Source organism: Procambarus clarkii, chromosome 45 (assembly GCF_040958095.1).
Source record: "Procambarus clarkii isolate CNS0578487 chromosome 45, FALCON_Pclarkii_2.0, whole genome shotgun sequence".
NCBI lineage: Eukaryota > Metazoa > Arthropoda > Malacostraca > Decapoda > Cambaridae > Procambarus > Procambarus clarkii.
Genome location: NC_091194.1, coordinates 5,344,320 through 5,367,819, shown reverse-complemented (window position 1 = coordinate 5,367,819; position 23,500 = coordinate 5,344,320). Strand labels below are relative to the sequence as shown.

The 23,500-nt window shown below is 37.3% G+C and overlaps 1 protein-coding gene across 2 annotated transcripts; it reads right to left on the bottom strand.

Moving 5' to 3' along the window:
• Positions 1-2,256: 2,256 nt before the first annotated feature.
• Prp3 (pre-mRNA processing factor 3) lies at positions 2,257-21,440 on the bottom strand. 2 transcript variants are annotated; one of them, XM_045761165.2, is made up of 12 exons: positions 21,293-21,440; positions 19,114-19,346; positions 15,052-15,261; positions 13,322-13,424; positions 11,872-12,173; positions 10,242-10,430; positions 8,874-9,037; positions 7,330-7,558; positions 6,758-6,972; positions 5,702-5,848; positions 3,958-4,072; positions 2,257-2,423 (listed from the first exon to the last, which is right to left on the bottom strand). In XM_045761165.2, the coding sequence occupies exons 2-12, from the start codon at positions 19,309-19,311 to the stop codon at positions 2,298-2,300; spliced, it is 1,998 nt and encodes a 665-aa protein (XP_045617121.1). In that variant the 5' UTR covers positions 19,312-19,346; positions 21,293-21,440; the 3' UTR covers positions 2,257-2,297. The 2 variants fall into 2 exon arrangements, with proteins under 2 accessions (XP_045617121.1, XP_069157363.1); XM_069301262.1 differs by lacking the exon at positions 21,293-21,440 and adding an exon at positions 20,396-20,549.
• Between the last annotated feature and the right edge of the window lie 2,060 nt (positions 21,441-23,500).

The following is a 23,500-nucleotide window of genomic DNA, read 5'->3' as shown; positions in this document are numbered from 1 at the left end:
AATTGGTATGTTTGTCATTGAATACTCATTTTCTAGATAAAAATTATCGTGTTGAAAGTAAAGTATTTGAAACTTAATACAATTCTTATTCAAATAATGTCATAACAAAAGTTTTGTATATATATATATATATATATATATATATATATATATATATATATATATATATATATATATATATAAAAATGCGCATGTATACTTTATTTAATGAAATCTTTAAGCAAGAGGCAAATAGACTTACGTCAATTCACAATTTTTTTTAGGGTGTCGTCTAGTATTCATAGCAGTACGAAAACTGCAAATATTATCAAAAGGTCCACTTTACTGTTAAAATCAGAGAATTATAAAAATATCATATACATTTCATATAGTTCAGCCTTCCTTAACCCCTATACTGCTCCAATCACCGTATGTAATTTTTCCCAATCTGATTTGTTAACTATTTTCTATCATGCACATACTGATGTAGTACTTTTAAATAACTGTATATTTCAAGGGTTAAAAGCACTGGTGATAACCATTAACAAACACCAGCATCCTAAGGACTTACTTCATCTCCAACAATAATGATAATTACCTGGTTCAGTCTCGCTGTCCCGCTCCAAAGATTTTTCATACCTAAGAATATGTTCCTTGACATCTTACTCATGGAGAGCAAACTACATTCCATACCTTCAATCATGTCTATTATATATTTCTGAATGACTACAGACACTGATAAATTTGATAGTTTCTTAAATGAGTGAAACAAACTATATCAATACAGATTAGTGAACAAAATATGCAAGGCTTATCAGTGTTTACTCAAAAATGTTGCCACCTAACATCATTACTCTCAAATGTTTTCCAACTAAGAGTCTTTACTCTCAAATTATATCACTAATGACCTTTACTCACCAAGGTTGCCACTTATCAGGCTTTACATACAAATATTTTGCCTCAAATGACCTTATGTTAATATGGCAGCAAGTAACTAATTATACACTAACACCCACTATGTTACCTTGATGGAAATAACACAAAATGGAAACAAATTCCATTTGAGAGCAAAGTTAATTGTGTAATAATAAATGTTATATAAATGTATGTTTATATATGTATATGTATGTTAGTATATTTTGGTAGCAGTCTTTCTTGTAAACATATGTTGTTGAATATGACCGAAGGGGTAAGATTAATAATTCTAACACAAATCTCCTCAATATTTCTTACGTTTTTCCTCACTGTCGAGGGTAATTGAAAATTAACTCTCCAAAATTCATCCTTTATTTTTGGTCTGACTCAAAAAGTCATCAGCAATCAACAGCCAATTAATGCACAACTATATTCTACCCACTTCAAGACCCCGAACCAACAGAGAAGCAGCAAGAGAAAGTATGAGCCAATAGGCCTTCTGCAGTTACTTCCATTCTTACGTTTTCATACCCATTGATTCATGTTCTGCCATAGTTCTGTCACCTCACCCAAAACTTTTGTGCCATATCACCTCACCCAAAACGAGTATAAGTATGATATATGTTAAGTGTAAACTAGTCTTTGAAAATGTAAGAAGCATTACGAAACGCATTCAGGCGTCAGACCAAAAATAAAGAATGAATTTTGAAAGTTAATTTTTTCAATTACCCTCGACAGTGAAGAAAAACGTAAGAAATATTGAGAAGATTAGTGTTAGAATTATTAATCTTACCCTTTCGGTCATATTCAACAACGTATATGTATGTATGTGTGTGTGTGTGTGTGTGTGTATGTGTGTGTGTAATTACCTAAGTGTAGTTACAGGATGAGAGCCACGCTCGTGGTGTCCCTTCTCCCCAGCACTCTTTTTCATATAACGCTTTGAAATTACTGATGGTTTTGGCCTCCACCACCAAAAGACAAACACACACATATATGTGTGTGTGTGTGTGTGTGTGTGTGTGTGTGTGTGTGTGTGTGTGTGTGTGTGTGTGTGTGTGTGTGTGTGTGTATGTATGTATGCATTTTATATATATATATATATATATATATATATATATATATATATATATATATATATATATATATATATATATATATATATATATATATATATATATATAAACACACACAGTATATTTAACTGAAAATATTTGAAAGAGATGGATTTCTTCACGGGAGGGTACTCTTAATAGTAAATTACTGTACTGTCAATTGCTGCCATGTCAGTTTCCTCATGCCACAGTTAACGTGGACCTTTGATCCAGTTTAAAAAGTACTGTTTTGGTAAATAAAAATTCATTATCTGCAATGAATTTCTTGAAGGTATTGCTAGTAATAATTCAAATACCACTATCAGCTTCTTCAAGAATTTTTTTCCCATATGCTAAATCCCAGTAGTGCTCCACACCATGTTTTTTAAAATGATCTCTTGCAAAGGATTCTGTAGGACAGGCCTTGAACAGCATCTGTGGAGGCAAAAAATAATGAGATAACATGTCTGTTTGGAAATGATCTCTTCTGGAAAAGAAAGCACTTCACTAACAAGTTCCTATTTATGAGCTAAAATATGTAATGAATTATTCACGTACTTTTAAGTAGGATGGTAAAACAAAGATGTTTCAATCTGTATCAATCAATTAATAACCTCATGCTAAAAATGGTATATTTTGTTATCTAATCAAACAAAATTCCAGCAAGTTTCTCATGCAAGTAAAGCCAAGGTCCTCTAGCCACTACACAAACAACAACGCAATGCCAGTGGAACAAGAATGGAACATACATATGTTACACAAAAGTAAATTGCTTTATCAATATGCAAAGATAAAAACTTAAAATTTACTAAATGCCATGATAGAGGATAGAGGAAGGTATCGCACAACAACTATGATTACCTTGAGGTTACCACAAAGCAATTCAAGAATCAGTGTCTCCATAGCCCGGTCTCTAACTAGGCTGCCTAGTTGGTAGTCTGGTCAATCAGGCCGTTAAATACTGCTGCTTGTACTCTGACGTATGAATCACAGCCCAGTTGATCAGGTATAGTTGGTGTATTTCAAGGTATAAACAGCAACATTATTATTAACAAACAACCAACTGCCCCCTTCCCCTCCCCCTGTAGCTCTCTAGCTTCCCTCCTTCCTCTCAGCCCCCTCCCCCATCATCTCCTCCACCTCTCCCTGTCTCTTCCTCCACCTCTCTCTGTCTCTTCCTCCACCTCTCCCTGTCTCTTCCTCCACCTCTCCCTGTCTCTTCCTCCACCTCTCCTCTCCCCACCTTTTCCTTTCCTTTCCAGCTACTCCATCAGATACCATTTAATTATTTGTTTAAAATTTTCTCATTTTGCTTTCCTTGGATTTTTATTTTTGTTTTAAATTAATTTGATGTTGTTGTAGTTTTTGGTTTGTCCTCTCTTTCTGCAGGTTATGTCCTTTGGTTCAAGTGATCTTGCATCGTCTGTTCCTTGCACCTCTATCAGGGTAACCAGGTACTGTACTGACCTCTGGTCTCTAGTTGGCTTTTTAAGACACAGGGGGCTGGTGTAATTCAAATTGGATGGAACCAACCAGGATGTAGCAACAAGGAGCCACTGACAGAGCCCTCCAAGAAAAATGTGTGTGATAAACTTTTGAAAAGTCGCAATACAAAGATACTAAAAGTGATCTCCAAGAGGTTGCACTGCACAATTTCAAAAGGAAGTTCAGTTTTATGTTCAAACTTTTGTGTTGCCATTTTGAGGTAAATATGAATAGACATTCTCAAGATATCATACTTAAACAAAGAAAAAAGGCAAATGGTATATTTTGCAACCAATTTAAATGAAAAGCTTACTTCTATGGTCATACATTATGCTGTAAGCGTCACATCAGAATGATAAAGCACTCCAAGGTCTCATGCACAATCCTTGCAGTAAAATACAAATTAGTAAAGAAACATGGCAAAAAGCACAAGGTATCCTGACCAGGACTACCAACAATAACAATGCATGATAAGGTTTCTCACCTCACCGAAGCTCCTCTCCGAGGTAGTTCCCTCCCAAACCAATTGGCATTTCGGTTCAATATCTGCATCTTTGCACCGTGATTCTTCTGCCCATTTGATACGCTCCATCATTAATCTGTCAAAAGTATAACAGATAAAAATTATAAAACGAACATATTATTTACTAATACAAGTTTTAACTATGGCCTATTTCTTAAGTGAATATAATACTTAAATTCAACAAATACATTAATGCAAATGTGCCTAGAGATATTAACAATGTCTCTGGCAAATAACAATGTCATTACTAATAAGATCACATTAATTTATCCTCTGGAATGTGCTCAGTGGATACAAGTAACGTCATACACAAGATGGTTTGCCAATGGATTTTAAAACCTACTTGACCTTACCAATCTAAGCTAACCCTAACCAATCTAACCTAACCATGCCTAACACAGCCTAATCTATGCTAATATATCCTAACCAAATGATATACAGTATATGGTTATGATAATCAGAACATAAGCTATATCAAACAGTCTTGTGTATAATTTGACCACACATCTCTGCTCAACACCCCCCTGCACTTAGTAACACAAGCAACACCAATTATTGCTCAATTAGCTTTGCTCAATTAACTGTCAGTTAAGAGAAAAAGCTACTCCTACTGTCATCAGGTGGCAGCACCACACATCAGTTTCAGCAAAGCAAGCAACCCCCCCCCCCCACCTCTCTTCACCAAAAGCTTAAGAGTTTTGGTAGAAGAGAGAGGGAGGGGGGGTTGCCAGAAATAAAAAAAACGTCTCCTTTCTCACTTTCTTTCTCACGGAAGAAAGGAGAAAATGGACAGGAATTGCAGCATCAGAGAGACCTGCTTGGAAAGGTAAACAAAGCAGACCAAACAACAGTACAGTATGAGGTATGTATGTGTGTAGAGGGAACTTACCCAAGTCTAAGACATGGACAGTGGGTCACATGGATAGAAGGGGAAGCATAGCTATCAACAGTGCTGCCACCTACTGTAGATTAGAGGTACTTCACAGTGTACTTTCATCAATGGCTAGGTTAATTTAGGCCAATATTGGTTGTCCCATTAGCCACAAGGGTTTACTTTGGATATTACTTCTGAATACCTGTTATCCTGGTCAAATTTGTGTCTGGTGTTTCCCAAAGACCTCTACATGGACCTTCGTGGGTTGTCATACAATATTGTAGCTTATTGTTGTCTAAGACAGGAAGCCGGTATTTTGGCTTATCCAGGTCCCCTAGGTCCTGACCCAATAAAAGTCAGCTACTAACCTTTCCCAAAATCCATCTCTCAACAGTTGCCAATTACCAGGTACCTATTTTACTGTTGGGTGAACAGAGGAATCAATTCCAAAGGAACTGTGCTCATATTTCTGTCCTGCCCAGGAAATGAACCCAGGTTTATTGATTGTGAGACAAGCACATAGACAAGTCTATGCTACAAGTCCCTTAATACATGTTTTCCTGCCTGACCTATGCCAAAATTTTTACAAGGTGCAGAGAATCACTATACATATTGATGCTTACTCATTAAGAAAACATAAGTGGACCACTGAATCACATAAAAGAACAATGTAGAAAGTGGAAAATGTCTACTTCAATTGAAAAAAAAATTTATTGGCAGAAAATAACTTAATTTACATCATTTGCAGCTATCCTTCTATTCCAGAAAAAAAAAAAAATGCCCTACAAACCCACCCAGAATTTCCACATGCATATGAAGCTGTGTACCTACCTTTTATATTTCTTTTGCTGTTTAGGGCCGCCCTCAACGACAACAACATTAATGTCCTTGAAAAGCACGACAGTGCCAGTCAGGAAGAGTTGCTTTGCATTAGTTTCAACCTTGAACTTGTGTGACCCATTGGAAAAATCCGTTACCCTAAAGAAGAAAAATACGATAACAGCCATTTTTACATTTGTTATACATATTTCTCTTATCCACGTGCAAACTATAACTCACTCAGTCTTGTCAGACTAAGTATGTTTATGTTTTGCAACCCTTATGAAAGTTTCAAAATGCATGATATGTTAACAATAAAATCATATGCAATCATGGCATCAATGTCAGAACTCAAAAAATTCTACAATACAGCATTTGGCATAAATTTTGATACAGGAAACTGAACACTGTCATATTCACGTGAAAATGTGAGCATGTGTGTATTCTATATTTCTGACTTATACAGTGTACCTCCCTTTAGGAAGCCTGTGGAAAACACTTATTAGAAGTGATTTTCAAGTTCAGTTTCCCTATTACCATGATCTTTGGAGTGAGCTTTGACATCGTGGTTAAACTTAAAGTTACAACAATGTGTCCTATCTGCTGTCAAATACAGTACAGTACTTTGCAAATGTGACTTAAATTTTGAATGATGTAAAAGCTCGGTAACTCGCATCTCTTAATAATCCGAATGAATTCACATTCAAATTTAAATCAAATAAAAATTTGGATTAATGAGATTTCTACCAAACAAAACCCTTAAAATCTGAGTTTGAGTTCTTGACCTTTCAATTCAAACAAAAATGTGGGTTACTCATATTTCTACAGAATGAAAACCAGAATAATTTTTTTTTTATTTATGGATATTCTGGCCAAAAATCTGGCTAACTTGAATGGGAGTGGGCCCCCTCCCTCTTTCTCATCCATAAATGTATACTGCACCAGCAATCTCTCCATCATCCTTTTTTGTCATACATCCCTCTCTATTATTCATCTACCTTGTTGAGTGGTGTAAACAATTTTTATTTCCTCAAAAATGGTTTTGGAAGAAAATATAATAAAGCTTACTTGTAAACAGTAACATGAATCCCAGTTGAGGTGTCTTCCTTAATTTTCCGAACTTTCTTATCTCTTAATTGCTCGGGTGTAAGTTTTCGTGCAGCATTGGCATCTTGGTGGGCTTTAAGTCTCTTGGCCATCTGTTCACGCACATGTTTCTCCATCTTTGTGGGGTCTAGAACAGCTTCGGTTCCTAAAACCCTCATTAAATTAGCCATTCTAACCTGAAAGATGTTTACTGTGAAATTAACAATTATAATACAATAAATTAGCATTTTATGCAGATGAAAAATTAGCAAGACTGACATTAACACAAAAAATACTATTAAAAAATTATGGGAAAACTGTTTAACAAAACAATTGATTTGCTTCTTATCACACATTGTTAGTAATTACTTAATATTTGGCAGTCATATTAAATCATAATAATAAGCTTGGTGACATATACACTAGTTGGCTGAAGATTGATAGGTAGGAGCCAAGAGCTAAAGGTTTTTATCAACTCCTGCAACCACAAATATATGAGTACTGAAAATAACTTAATAAAACAAAAAGAATAAAAAGGCCAAACACAATCATACCTTGGGCTCTGGGGGTGGTTCCAGTCCTAAACGAATCTTTTCCTGTTTCTCCTTCCAAGTTTCTCGTCTGTTCATGCGGCGCAGCTTTTTCCGCTCTTGCTTTGTGAGAAGGACTTCAAGTGTCACGGGTTTTAAAGGATCTGATGGACATCTCATCTCTAAAGGATGTTCTATCAACCTCGTTATATAGTCATCCTTCACTTTAACTGCTTCACCTTCATCTGGAAATCTGGCATAATATAAAAAATTAGATTTCCAGAGGACACTTGTCTCCAGAATTTAAAAGAAAAATAATATAGATTAGTTAATTATAGGTAAAAGTGCTAAACTAGTATGATTGTACAGCACCTGTAAGGGATATCAGGATGGAGTGAAGGAATGGTGCCCAACCACTTTGTTTACTGGGATTAAATGCTAATCCTGTAAGAAGTGAGGCGGTCAGTGTACCGAGTCTACAGACCAGTCCAAATGGACGGCTTCTATGAGAACAAAGTGGGATATGAGGAAAGAGCGATGGATGTTGCCCAACTACTTGGACCATTGGGGACTGAACCCTGACACTGCAAGAAGTGAGACCGTTATTGTACTGGCCAGTCCATGTGGTTGGATAAAAAGAGTATCACAATTATTTTGTAAAATAATCACTAAATTTCAAGAAAACTTTACAGACACCTTAGGTTCTGTCTCACAATATTTGTATTGCTCTGTGATATAACCGATATCAACTGGCAATCCCTTAATAACAGTGCATTAAGCTGGCATTCTCCTGATCCAAAGCTTGAGTTTCCATGACAGAACAATGTTAGTTTTGAAATGAACTTAACTAGTTTTTATAGTTCAATTAAATCTCAACAAGCTTGTTATAAAGGTTCAACAACAGGTAATTTATGATTATCTGTGATTGTAAATCTATAGCCACTGATTGGGATGACTCGAAAACACCTCGGTTCATACTTTATTTAAACTAACGAAAACCAAACTATCGAGCAGAATTCCACAATCTGAAAACAAGCAAACAAGCATGATGCCTCAACCACCGCTGTGCTACAGTTTGCACAGCTCCCACCTTCCCGGGAGGGGGAAGGGGAAGTTCCAGACCCCTCGCGCCAGCTACCCAACCTCAGCCTCAGTTCAGAGGCTGAATATCAAAAAGCGAAAACCACCGACCGGAGGGAGGGAGGGTTGCCGAGGAGCCTCCAGGACTCACCCAGAAAATCGCGTTTCATTACATTCAACGCTGGTTTTTTGTGGAGAGACCTCTGGTCAGGAAAGACCGCTGGTCAGACCTCAAAGTCCTGGGCTGAGGAGCAGGAAAAAATTACAATCCTGTGCCAAATTTAGTACACGTGTGTGCTACATTAGACCTAAAAAAGTTTAGGTTTTTAATTTTTTGTTGTGGCCTCTGCAAAATTAATAGTACATAACATGAACATTGTTGGCTCTAACAATTTATTTTTGCACATTCAATTAAATAGGCCAATATTAGAAAACAGCTTATACTATTTATACAATAAAATACAGTACTGTATGAGATTTATTCCAACCTATTGCCCTGAAGGATAATTGCATCCCACCACTCAATGTCAGGAGATTCATCACTTATACTTTTCATTTCGCGCTGCTCCAACTGCGCTAGTTTGGCTGCCGACGAAATGCCCGTTTTCTTTGCAACTTGAGAGATCTCATTCTGCAGCTTTTCTAACCGAGACTGTGGGAGAAATAAATGAGAAATAAATTACTGATCATCTATGTGGGTTGAGAAACAGATTTTTATATATATATATATATATATATATATATATATATATATATATATATATATATATATATATATATATATATATTTATTTATTTATTTATTTATATTATATATAGGGGAAATGCGTGCTGTATCTTGGGTACACACCCGACCTCAAAGGGTACCACTACTGGTGCAAGTGTAGGGACCCATAGCCTCGGAGAAGAAAATAAAGAGAACTCAGCGAAGACCTTGTGGATCCTCACTGAACATTTTGATATTTTCTTCTCCTATCACCCTATTCTTATCACTCTTCCTTCTGCTTGGTCTTGAAGGAAGCCGGCCTCGGGTGAAAGGGGTCAGCTTTTAACTCTTGTAAGCTACGTCTGAACCTTTCAAGGAAATTGTTTATCTGAGATGTCAACAATGAACCATAAACAATAACTTAACCAAGTTTAAGCTTGGTTGGGGTGGTGGTAGGGGTGATGGTGGGGGTGTTGGAGGGTGTTGGAGGGTGTTGGAGGGTGTTGGAGGGTGTTGGAGGGTGTTGGAGGGTGTTGGGGGGGGTGGTGGTAGAGGTGGTGATGGTAGTGGTGGTGATGGTAGTGGTGGTGATGGTAGTGGTGGTGATGGTAGAGGTGGTGATGGTAGAGGTGGTGATGGTAGAGGTGGTGATGGTAGAGGTGGTGATGGTAGAGGTGGTGATGGTAGAGGTGGTGATGGTAGAGGTGGTGATGGTAGAGGTGGTGATGGTAGAGGTGGTGATGGTAGTGGTGGTGATGGTAGTGGTGGTGATGGTAGAGGTGGTGATGGTAGTGGTGGTGATGATAGAGGTGGTGATGGTAGTGGTGGTGATGGTAGAGGTGGTGATGGTAGTGGTGGTGATAGCAAATTACCCCAATTTTTTCTCCTTCAATTTGGCTGTGTTTCATATTTAGAGTGCTTAATGCCCCTGGCTCTCTGGGCTCTCTTAGTGCCATTCCTAGGTACTTTCTTTCCATTTACTGGCACTTAATTTTTTTTTACTCCAACTTGTTTGCATATCCCGTAAAACTAACCAAAAGAATTGCAAAAAATGAGTAAACCCATATACAGCTCGGCTACCATTAACTCGTACCAGAAGAGAATTGTTGAGTAAGTAGCGTGACTAACCCAAACATGAATACGTTCTCACCTTAGCCCTTTCTCTTTGAGCGAGTTGAATGAACTTGCCCTGGTCGTGGAATTTAAAAGGTCTCTTGATTCTCAGAGATGGACGCACGCTGACTCGTGGATCAAAGAAATTACTCTCTGCAGTGTCCTCAATAGGCTTCTCTTGCAACTGCTGCTTAAACTCCTCTCGTTTTTTTGCTCGAATGTTAGCCTGATGGAGGTCAAGAGATAATATTTACAAAAAGATGTAATAACAATTAAAACAAGAAATTTCATCTGTTATACCTGAAAGAATGTTATTTCTGGATGAACTAGTAATTTGTAAGACACAAATGTTTTAAATATGCCTGAACAATATATTATAGTTGAGGACGTATAATATTATAGTTTCAACTCAACAGAAAGCACTGTTGAGTTGAGGAAGGTGAACTGGTTAAGCAATGAGCCAAGATGGATGTTAGACTACAGGCAGGGAGACTATAGGTGGCCAAGGGCTATCTATAAAATTAGCCTATGGTTTAACAGACAGTGCAAGAACAAGAAGGCACGGAAAAAATACTGTAGACAACACGTAGGCAATAAGGAGAGCCAGAAATTAGTACTCCGGAGTAAGGGGGAAAACAGAATAGCAGTTTGAAAATGACACTGAGGCTAAAGTGAAAACACAGTCCCAAGTTTTTCATATTTACAGAGGAAGGAAAAACTGTAAAGTACAATGTGATTAAGCTAAGAAGAGATGGAAATGTCCTAATGGACAATGACAGGTGGTCTGTTAGTAATTAAACAAAGGGATTGCAGAAATGGTATACTGTACAATAGAACCAGAGAGAGAGAGAAGACTTAGAATGGGAGATGACAGATAGGTAACATTTGACAGCACTGTAGTCACTGAGGGAAAGCACACACACAACTGACGTAATAAAACAAAGACAGCACAACCAAACTAGGTATCACAATGTGTGTGGACAAAAATGACTGCAGGAGTACTCTGTGCTCCACTGTCCCTTACTCGTCCCTGTAATGCAAAATGACAGGTAAATGCCCAGTTATCAGTAAAACTGTAAAATACAGAGAGTTAAAATGGAGACGCACACAGGAAGCCTTAACCTGTAGACCTTTTTCTACAACATTCATGCCTGCAATAACATGCATTCTCTCCATAGTGCTACAGAAAATAATAATAAAAAATAATGGTGAAGAATCTGGAGAGAACAAATTTTGCAACAAAAAACAACAATGGTTTAGAAGAATTAATTGAACCCAATAAATCTGCTAAGGGTTACCTGGAAAACTGAATTTTTAAAACTGCCAAAAACCTACAGGACAGTGAAATGGACCCCCTGCTTCCTGTGCCTCTTTGAGTTGACTAGGTTTTGGAGTCAGGTGTGTAACAGGCTTTTAAAAACTCACAAGGGTCTGGTGTTTGACATATGTGCAGAACTATCCAGGTAGCTAGCACCAGTGAGCCACAAGGGGACCCTCTCAGTAAACAGTTTTAGTATGTTTCATCAAACATTTATTGAAAGTGATGTTCAAGTGGTTTTGTACATGATTTTTTTTTTTTTTTTTGCATGTAAATACAATTTATACTTCTTTTGTGTGGCCCCAAAACTGTGCCTCCTATCTGCCAGAAAATATGGTACCCATCTCACCTTTAGTGTGGGAATTCGTTGAGTTAGATGTACCTCCTTCCCACTCTGGTCAACAGTTCGTCCTTCTGCATCCAAGATGAGTGGAGTTGGTTTGCTTTGCTCTCCTAAAGGTTTAACTGTTGTTGTTGCAACAGTAGTGCTCAGGGCTGCCCCCATGTGTAAAGTTGCTAGTCCTAGAGCAGAGGCATTTCCCAGCTGTGCCTGAATGCGGGCCTGAAGCTCAGCAATACGCGAGGTTACATCACCACCACCACCAACAGATCCTAGCACTACTGATGGGGATTGGGGTATTAAAGGCACAGCTGGAATGAATAAAAAATATGAATGTTAAACACATGGATATTTATATATCACAAAGAATGGCATTCAATTTAAAATGCATGTCAATCATATAAGCATTTCAAGCTTCATCAGTCCAAGATATGAACATTTATAAATTTCCTACTCATAATCCATCTTCTCAACTTGTGCCTTATTTTAGGTAAAGACCAGGGGCCAGATTCACGAAAGCACTTACGCAAGCACTTACAAACGTGTACATCTTTCCTCAATCTTTGATGGCTTTGTTTACATTTATTAAACAGTTTACAAGCATGAAAAGTTGCCAATCAACTGTTGTTGTTGTTATAAACAGCCTCCTGGTGCTTCGGAGCTCATTAACTGTTTAATAATTGTAAACAAAGCCGCCAAAGATTGAGAAAAGATGTACAGGTTCGTAAGTGCTTTCGTGAATCTGGCCCCAGGTCTACACCAGGTCTAGTGTTGCTCACGGCCACCTCTCTTTCCTTGTGTTGGTTTTGTGACATGTTGCCTTAATTCTTACAATGCATAAAGGATACATAAAATACAATATTTTTATGTGCACAGAAAAATACAATTCAAAACAAAGGTTTTTGCTCAATATTGTTAAAAGCCATGTCCTGAGCCCAGGAAAATGTCCCAAATATTACATCACTTTTTCTTAAGATGGCAAATTTTTACTGAAGGCCTCAAATACCATTTAGGACCATCTTAATTCTTCCCTTTTGAATAAACATTATGATGATTGTTGGTAATCAATCAATAATCATTCAAAAATTTGAAAATTCTGACAAGTAAATACCTTAGGAAGAAAGATTTTTCTAGTTTTAAAAATTACTACATATCCAACTACATATTCTCTACAGGGTCATGTAGCACATTGAGACCTAACTTCAATCCTTGGGTGGGACAGAAGTGGTTGGGAATGTTTCTTTTCACCTGATGCATCTGCTTGCTAAGCAGTAAAATATATAACACAGTTGCATTCTGGGAAAGGACAGTCACTTCAAAAAGGGAAACCTCAAAAAGCCTAAGTACAGGCTTCCGGTTCCCAATAACAGGAATTACATATATTGCACTTACATTGGAGCCACTTTTACTAACTACAAATGCTAAAATTACAAGACAAACACAAATACCTTAGACTTACCTGCACCATTAGTGGTCGGTTTTGGTTCCGGAGACTGAAGGTTGGCCATGGCCTTCTTTCTCTCTTCAATTACAGCCTGAGCTTTAGCCATGATGTCCTTTATCTGTGAAAATATAATTGAATTGATTAAAATATTATACCATGGCATTAAAAGGCCCACAAGCAATATACGTTCCTAATACATACAGTACTTATACTATATATATCCCATGACGGACAGTATAGTTCCCACAAACAATACAGATCCCAAATACATATGTGAACCAGATCTTAAGCAAACTGAGAACTTTCTCAATTTGTTTTAGATCTGATTTAAATATCTTTAGGTATGAAAGTAAAACTAAAAATGAAACACATGATTCAAATGTTCTTCCCAAACTACCAGAAAAAGGCTAAGGTATTTAAAGTTAATACAGTACAACATATTATTACTGCATCATTATTATTCAATACAAATTTATAATCTAGGAAACACATGATGCTAGAATAAAGGAATAAAAACCATCCATATGAAGCCTTGGAGTGCTGGACAGTAAATCTCAAGATTAAAGAGAGAATACTGAAATAGTTTGACATGTTAAATGAATAGATAATATTTTAAGAATGTTCATACTTCTTGGAGACACTATGTAAATCATTTTGTTGGGGACATGCGGCCTGTGTATATATACCTTAAGCTCGTATCGAGCTCCTCCAAGGTTGAACTACTGCCCCTCCCCAGGATGCAACCTCACAACAGTTACCTAACTCTCAAGTACCTATTTACTGCTAGGTGAACAGAGGTATTAGGTGAAAGCAAACATGCCCTGTCCCTAAGCTTTGAACCCAAGATTCCAAACCATGAGTCAAGAATGAACCCAACTGTACTACTGTACCAAGATCCTTCAATTGTGTTCATATTTCGGTAACACGATTCAGGTTGCTAGAAAATAAGACTTTAGCAGGCATGGCTATCACTTTAAAGTCAAATAAAAACATATAATTCCCATTAAGACTAGTAATAATAATATACTTGAGAGCACAAGGATGGAAGGAGGGCCAAAAAGACTGGAGGACAAGGTGGGTGAAGTAGGTAAATAATTATCAAGAGAAACAGCTAAGCCAGTGTGACTATATAGTACTTGGAAGGGATTGGAGGACAAGGAGCTGGGATAGGAAAGACAAGGAGCTGGGATATGATGACAGAGTGAAAAAACAGTGCCCACTTGGATCATCAGGGATCGAATACTGACCCTGTAAGATGTCTGAGATGTGAGGATGCGAGAATTGAGCATGAATGTCTCTGAGAGTTTATGCTAGAGAATGCAAAAGAGAGAAAGCCTAATGAGAGCAGAATAATCAGGATATTGCACCATAACATGTTAAACTAAAAGTCAGTAACAGCAAGACTGGCAAAAGAAATGCTGTGCCTTCTTCATACAATATTCATCGGTCAAACACAAGAGTGAGGAAGATCTGATCAGACTGTAACTCGACAAACCTATTAGTGAAGCCAGAAATTTTGGTGACCTCGGTTACTATTGTGTTTACTATTAGTGTTAATAATGTTTTGCCACTGGTACCAATTTTATTATTCTTATTTTTGCATTTTATAAGTATTTCTTTACTGTATTAGCCTATATTGGAATTCATATTAAATGCAGTAATTATCAAAAGAAGGCACCAAGCTGGAGAATCATATTACTGTACTATTATCAATATTAAAATAGTTTATGCAAAGTAGTGCTTACCTGCTGAGCTTGAATTTGCCCTGGACTAACTGCATTATTTGGTCCAGATGATGGCACATGAGATGGCTTAGTATCCGAGGAAGATTCCTTTTCATCTTTGACCCTTGCCCTTTTAGTCTCTTTATCGCGTTCATTATCATCTTTGTGGGTACGTTTTCTAGATGATGTACTTTTAACTTTTGCTCCTAGATCTTCCAGTAATACAAATGCCTGCAAAAGTATGTAGAGAATTTTGACATACATCAGTTTAACTAAACATAAGAACAAAAGATAGAGCGAGTTAGACTACTACCATAAACATATTATACATACAGTACAATACATACATTATTATTTCATGTGGTGGGGAAAATTTTGAATAATATAGTGAAAGAAAGCTATTGATATTAAAAAAATAAAAAATATCACTTATCTATCTATTTCATATTCAGTTACACAGTATCTGACAGTCACCTAATGGATGATAAAAGCATGTTACCTTGAGATGGTTTCGGGGCCTAGCATTTCCGCGGCCCAGTCCTCGACCAGGCCTCCTATGTATATGTAGCTGCCTATGCAAAACAATATGCAGATAACGAGCTTAAGTTATCTTACGAGCCACGAGAACAGGGCAAGACATGACAAGGAACAGGCCTATAGGTATGTGTGAGAAAGGTGACACTGCTGGAAAGGAAGATGAATAACCTATATGTATTATTGTTTTTTATAGTGCCCATTCATGTAATTACTCCCTGAAACCATTCCCATTTGTTGGTTAATGTTAACATCCTTCGTGTCTTCTCAAACCCCTAGGAATGTGTGAGCAAAGGAGGATTCATCTAGTGGTACTGTATACTCAAAATGATATGAGTTGTATTACTGATTGTCAACAAACTGAAGATACTCTAATTCAGGTTTGAAGATGATTTTCCTCAGGGGCTGATCTGTTCTGAGTATTTTACAGTATAACAATGCCAACTGTGCTTGATATTACGAAGTGAAGATCATAGAACACTATAACAAAACTGTGTCACAAAACTTCATCCCAAGGAAGGTATCGAGTCCAGCTAGAGTAAGGTGGTGTTGACGCAGTCTGGGAATGGTATAGATAGGGCCAACAAGTGTGTGCAAGAATGGCTTCTTATTGAAAAAAAAAAAACCTGATATTTCCACAAAGAAATTTGCATACTCATGCCATGCTTTGATACTATTGGGTGGTTTAGGAGCTAAAACCCCTAAAGTTCAGTTATCATCATGTGTTATTTCCTGGGTAATGTGGTTACCATCATATATTGATTTTTATTATTACAGTAGTATTTTTTATACAAATGATGTAAATATGGTTATAATGCACGTATATGGATGTAATAACATTAACACAGACCTGTAACAAAAATTCAGCTATTGTTTTTAATTGCTTACTGTATGATGAGATTATTACATACTATTGACTTGCAGTTTTCATAAAATCATCATAATTTAGTGTTTCTGCTGGTGTCTGAATTTACAGTACATTATTTCTGGACATTATCAGACAGCATAGAATCAAAGGAAAAGATTGCTGGAGATTTCTTTTTTGCTATGCCAGGAATAGATTTACATGCAATATAGATGTACATATTATATTGTAGGCCTATATACAGTACTCAATCACCGAGTGACATTTTGAATTGTTCTGGACCCCTTATCAAGTCATAATGATGTTTCAGCCTTTCCTGATTCGCAATCAAGTAGTTAAAATGTTTTGGCACATCCTGAACCCTTACCAAGTCATTACAACATTTCAGCCCATCCTGGACTCTCATCAAGTCCCAACTGATAAGGGTTCAAGGAAGGGCTAAAACATTGCCACTTTCTTTTCATGTGTAATTACCTAAGTGTAACTACAGGATGAGAACTACGCTCATGGTGTCCCGTCTACCCAGCACACTTTGTCATATAACACTTTGAAGCTACTGACGGTTTTAGCCTCCACCATCTTTTAACTTAACTTGCTCCAACTGTCTACCACTCTGTTTGCAAAAGTGAATTTGCTTATATTTCTTCGGGATCTTTGTTTAATTAGTTTAAATCTATGACCTCTAGTTCTTGAAGTTCCAGGTCTCAGGAAATCTTCCCTATCGATTTTATCAATTCCTGTTACTATTTTGTACATAGTGATCATATCACCTCTTTTTCTTCTTCTGTCTTCTAGTTTTGGCATATTTAATGCCTCTAACCTTTCCTCGTAGCTCTTGTCCTTCAGTGGATTTGAGTGTTTATTTTCAGCCACAATACTGTGACATATTCTCTGACTGTTATACAGTACTACTTAACAGCTGGATTTAGACTGAGAAATAAAATTCACTATATACCTCTACAGTGCACTTCAACTGGTTCAAATTCCTTCATCTGGTATGGCTTTCTTAATTTAATCCCAGCAAGACATTTAAAACATATGCAATAATTTTAAGCGAATTGAAACTGACTTAATAAGAAGCACATATCTGTATCTATTATGCCTTGCTTCACCTAGGAGTTCTCCTTGTCCCATGCCAAGGCTAACATTCATGGCTGCTCAACATTACTTTTCTCCCCAAACAAAGTGAATTTTATGCATCATGTAGTAGCATTCTTTCTAGTTTTAATGTGAGTCTACTTAACACTTTCGCTCACCCCGCACGCCACCACTCAATAGTGCGATATGGGACCCAGGGTGTCACGGGAGCGCGCGTAAATTCTGAAAAGTGTATACTCTCTTCAACTTTGTCACCTTAATTCTCGTCCTACGAGATTGAATTTGGTATCATTGTGTTCGCAATAGAATTCTCTACAGCACTAAATGCATATAAACTCCAAAAGCCCGGCTAATTACCCGCAGCAAACAGAGAAAGTGCGAACGAGTTACCCAGGAGCGCGCAAACACGATAAAATGTTTTCACTATTTTCACTCTGGTCACCTCAATTTTTGTCCTAGGTCTTTCATTTTGGTCTCAATGGGTTTGCAATAGAATTCTCTAGAGGAACATTAGCATATAAAATATAAAACCTGGTCATGCTCCAACCGCCGACGAGTTGAAGACGGGCCACGCGTTAGCCGGGAGTGAGGGCTCAGACGCCTTCCAGCTACACTCCCAATTCCCTCCCTTTTCAAGCCTTTCTTTCGCAATTTTCTTCCTGGAAGGGCCTTGTTCATGATCACTATCCATCGTGGAGTAAGGGTAGATAGTTTCTAAAGCCGCAGTAAGAAATATAGCCACGGAAAATAGCCGAAATGTTCACACGTTTGAGATGCGAGGGGAGGCGACATTGGTCACAACAGTGGAGCGAAAACAATGGGCCCATGGCATGTGCCAAGCCACCTGAGGGCCACGAGGCTCAACAAAGAAAATGGGAAGACATCGGCGCACATTTTAAAACCAGTCCCCAAAAAATCGGATAAAAACCCGATTTTTGGCGATTATTTAAAGTGGATGACGCAATGCTGCGTCATCCCCGGTATTACCGACAGTAAACGGATGACGCAATGCTGCGTCATCCCCGGTATTACCGACAGTAAACGGATGACGCAATGCTGCGTCATGCCCGGGCGAAAGTGTTAAGTAAACAGACTATCTTTGTACTCTCCATACTTGAGTAGTAGGCAAAAGAAAGCATCCATTTCAGCAGTGTGAGGCACATCATGCTGCTGCGCTGACCACCAATTACTGTACTTAAGTTCCTTTAAACAGTATAGATTGATATCTTATCTGGACTAATCATTATTTAGAACATGGCCCCTGAAAAAATTATTCAAGATTTTCAGCGCTAATATAAGAACATATGAATTAGTAAGCTCAGCAGCAGACATGTTGGCCTATACTAGGCAGGGTCCTGTTTAATTTAATGTCTTACCCACGTGCCTATTCAACCTATTCTTGAAATCTGTTAAACCATGTCACAATAATGATAGCTGACTGCCCATTCCACCCACTCAAAATGTTATTTGCAAACCAGTACTTTCCAATTTCCAAACCAGTACTTTCCTATTTCCAAACCAGTACTTCCCTATTTCCAAACCAGTATTTTCCTACATCCTTCCAAAACAAAATTCTCTATTCTTACCTTTTCTGCCAATTTATATGCCAGGTTTTTATCTACATAGCCCATTAATTTGTCTTCAACTTTCCTCTTGTCACACCCAGAATCAACAGCGTGTGTTATAGCGGACACGACACTTGACCTGTCACGTGCCACATACTTGTACACCATCTTATCCACAGCTGACTTGTAGTCTTCATATTCTCGTTTTGATAGCGACATCTTCCTTGCTTCAGAAAATAATACCAATAATGTATCTGGAAGAAAAAATATCTTTTATTAACTTGTACTATGTATTTGTACAGTACAGTACTGTACATACTGTACAAATGCAAAAAATTATGTTTTATAAATAGTACCAAAATGATCCAAGCAGTTTAGGAAAAATAAAAATTTTTGCTTAAATTTTGTGTGCTGTTAGCATGAGAATTTGACAATTACTGAATCAGAAAATGTTCTTTCTAATTATGTATACTGTACATGGTTTCATTTAAAATATTGTACAGTATAAGAAAAACAAAAATTTTCCACATCACTTGTACAATACATATGAAAAGCAATGCCCAAAAAGTGCCCTAGACAATACAGTATCTTGGTCTTGGCAAAATATGAGATAAACTCATATAAGAAAATGCACAGGACTTTCACAGTGGTACTAATTGGACAATCTTCTGAGCAACAAAGCCTTTAACTAAGGATTACAGACAACAGATGTACATCCCAGGGATGCTTCATTATTCGTATAGGTTAGTATAGCTGTAATTATCAAAGCAATGCAGTGCTATTTTATTTTATTATGCATCAAGAGAGAAAATCACTGTTAAACAACAGAATTCGGGTCATGTCTGACTCTTCTTAAATGCATGCTGCCTAACAATTCATGCTGAACTCTAACAACATAGGTTTAGCAGATCATTTGGCTAATGTACATATGAGACACATTCAACTAATGACTTTGCCTTATGAAAATACATTAAGAAATTCAGTCACATTCACATTAGCTTGATAACCCTTAACATCACCAGTGTTTAGCATCCACCACTAACCTATAAAGCATTTAACTCGAAAAGGAACTCAACCACTTAATTTGGACTCTTGGTTTGACCTTGACAATAGGCCCGACATCAGTCTTGCACTATACCTGGAGTGTGTTGAGATTTTAACACACTGGGATACTCTATTGTCATAAAGCATTCTTCTTTAACAGCCTGGATTGATATGGTCATTGGCACGCATATTGCATGAGCTCAATGAGAAGGCAATAGATTTTTGTATTCTGATCTGATACTTAGGCAGTTGGGGTTACCTTGCGATGATTTTGGGGATTAGCGTCCACGTGGCCCGGTCCTCGGGTCCAGCGTTGGCTTGACTGAGAAGTGCCAGCAGTTGGTGAATCTTCGGAGAACTCCTAATTTACCTTTAGGACATTATGAGCATGTGGGTCTTTCTCTCCCACAGATACTAGATGAAAGCTGATGTATTTTTTGCCATTTGGCAAGAACAGCTTGTATATTTTTCAGTAAAGGTTTAGAATTTAATTTGATTGCCCAGGTTTAATGAGGATACCCGACATATATGCTATTTGGTGTAACTGAGTATTGACAGTATTCTAGTCTTTTTTTCAGTGCAAAGTGGGGCCAGGCACCCACCTCACCATGAATAGTTAGATGTTGCCAGAATCTTGTCACATGCCAAAGACACCTACTACAGGTTATAGCCATTCCCACCGGCAGGCAATGAATTTTGTCTGGAAACTGATTGAGTTCAAAACAGACCTCATCTGTGGTGGCCCATAAATTAGTAATATCCAACAAGATCCAAGGCGGTAAACGAATTAAGTCTGTGATGTGACACAACATGGATTATATATACAAAAACTTAACTTTTTCTTTAATTTTCATTGTGAGGTCAAGATATTTTAATGACTAACGAAGATGTAAAATGACTACTATTGGGGCCACTATTGTGCAAATCTCATAGTTAAAATATCATGAAATAAATAGTTACGGGTTATCAACATTAATGCTATGATATATCCCAACTTAAACCCAGAGAAGAAAGTTTGTATATATGATAACTTTCTTGGCAATATGGCCCAAACAGAAAGCTGGAGCCTAGACCCCAGGCCGGCGGCCTCCAGTCAGCACCAGGGAGCCTATACCTCCCTTGTCTCACACTACGACACAAAGTTGATGCAACTTACCTACACTACACACACAAAACTAGTTAAGAAACATTTGCATTAAATATAGCTTTGTACAGGTGTGGGAGCCGAGGCCTGAGTGAACGGCCCAAAACGTTGCTAATTACGGGTCAAGCAGCCTCGCTTCCCTTCACTCATTTCCAAATCATTTAATAATTCCTATTTGTAAATATTTTTTTGACGAAACACTTTTTATTTATCAATATACTTTATAAATATATTGCATATAATTTAATTTTAGCATAGAAATATTGAGAATTTTTTTTATATTTACAGTCTTTGTGATACTGAAATATTGCACACTGGAAAACGTTTCCTGTAAAATAATGAACTTGAATATAAATATTAAAAGTAACTTAAACTGTGAACATTTAATAGTTTACATTAAAAAAGTAATCACAATAATTTAAGTATTGATTGTCAAGCAAGTTTAAATGCTTAGCGTGTAAGGTAAAAAAAATATAGTTTGCTCCTACAGTGTAGCTAAAGTTTGTTTAACAAAGTTATATGTCATGTTACTAACTATTTACGGGCTCACTATAGCCTATGCTACATGAACATATTGTTCTGAGTAGCTAAATATAAAACAACAACAACATGCTAATTATTCAGTTGGTTCACATACTTTCCCATTAGCGTGGACAGGAAATTTGTTAGGCCCTTACGCATGGGAGCTGTAACTTTCACAGATGACAAAAGGTTAGATAGTGACGAAGAACAACAGCCTCAAGCTCAACAAGCCAAAAATATAGCACAGAACACACATACTTTTTCAACCACGACTAGAGGGTTCAGTTCCTTAACCGATTATATGCCTCTGTAATCCTTTACACCACCGCCCTCGGGATGGATATGGGGTGCATAATAAAGAAAGAAATTGAATTGAATTGGCTAAACCGGTTAAAGGGAACCTATATATTTCGTGTACAACCCGTCCTCAGATCAAATCCATTCCATCCAGCCGTTTTTCATTCATAAACGGGGGATTTGGCAGGTGCAAGGAATGGACTTTGGGTCATTGATTAAAGCAAGGGCTGTATGAGCTCTTAGAAGCCACTACTCCCCAAAGCATGGCTACATTGGGGAGTGCTTATGGCTAATGGCTTAGTGCTTTCTCCTGATAATTGATAAAAATACTTCCCAAAGCAGCTCAAAATCCAGTTAAAAAAAATCTCGAAAACAAAATAATTATATAAAATTATTTAATATATATATATATATATATATATATATATATATATATATATATATATATATATATATATATATATATATATTTATTTTGGTAGCAGTTTTTCTTGTAAACATATGTTGTTGAATATGACCGAAAGGGTAAGATTAATGATTCTACCACGAATTTTCTTAATTAATATTTCTTACGTTTTTCTTCATTGTCGGGGGGTAATTGAAAAATTAACTCTCCAAAGTTCATTTTCTCATTCTTTATTTATGGTCTGATGCCTAAGAGCGTTTCGTAAGGAATTCTCACATTTTCAAAGACAGGTTTACACATATCATTTCATGCTTACATGCTTATATTCGTTTTTGGTAAGGTGATATGACACAAATGTTTTTGGGTGAGGTGACCTTACAAAGAGATCTACTGTACATGAAAATAAAATTTGAAGACTGCTCATGGCCCAGTCGATAGTGTCAGGCCTTGCACGCGTGGGGTCCATGGTTCAAGACCCAAACAGCCCAGTTGAATGGAATCTACATGAACTCCACAAATGGTTATATAAAAGGGAAAGGGGGTAGCTGGATAATAGGAGGTAATCAAACTGGAAGAAGGAGACTCATAGTCTATGAGAAAAGCACACATAATGCATTAGAGGGAATTTTTAGGTCCCCTTCAATGCAATTTTCATGTTTTGTCATACCACCCGTCCTCCTTTTGCATTTTGATTTTCTTTATTAGATATTTAAAGGTTACAAGTTGTACATTGGTTAATACACTAAGTGCTTAAAAGTTTGGGATCTCTTGGAGGTCCTCTGCTTCTGGACAGGAACTGAAGATGCAGCATGGGTTTCCCTCTCTGTAACGCCACACTGAGGCACTGAAGCAAGAAAATGGCGGCCCCTGGGTCTCTGGTGATGTCAACGAGCCTGGATCAAAATTCTTTGAGACAGCCCAAGGCATTCCTACCCCAGGGACCAAGCATCTCAGTTGCTATGGGAACAAAGGTGTATTGACGTTCTACACACCTG

Excerpts from the sequence above, each read along its gene's own strand:
- Prp3 (XM_045761165.2), bottom strand. The coding sequence starts at position 19,311 with ATGTCGCTATCAAAACGAGAATATGAAGACTACAAGTCAGCTGTGGAT. Across the intron at positions 9,038-10,241 it reads CTCAAAGAGAAAGGGCTAAG|TCTCGGTTAGAAAAGCTGCA; the intron begins GTGAGAACGTAT and ends TTTCTCCCACAG. Across the intron at positions 6,973-7,329 it reads AACCACCCCCAGAGCCCAAG|GTTAGAATGGCTAATTTAAT; the intron begins GTATGATTGTGT and ends AACATCTTTCAG.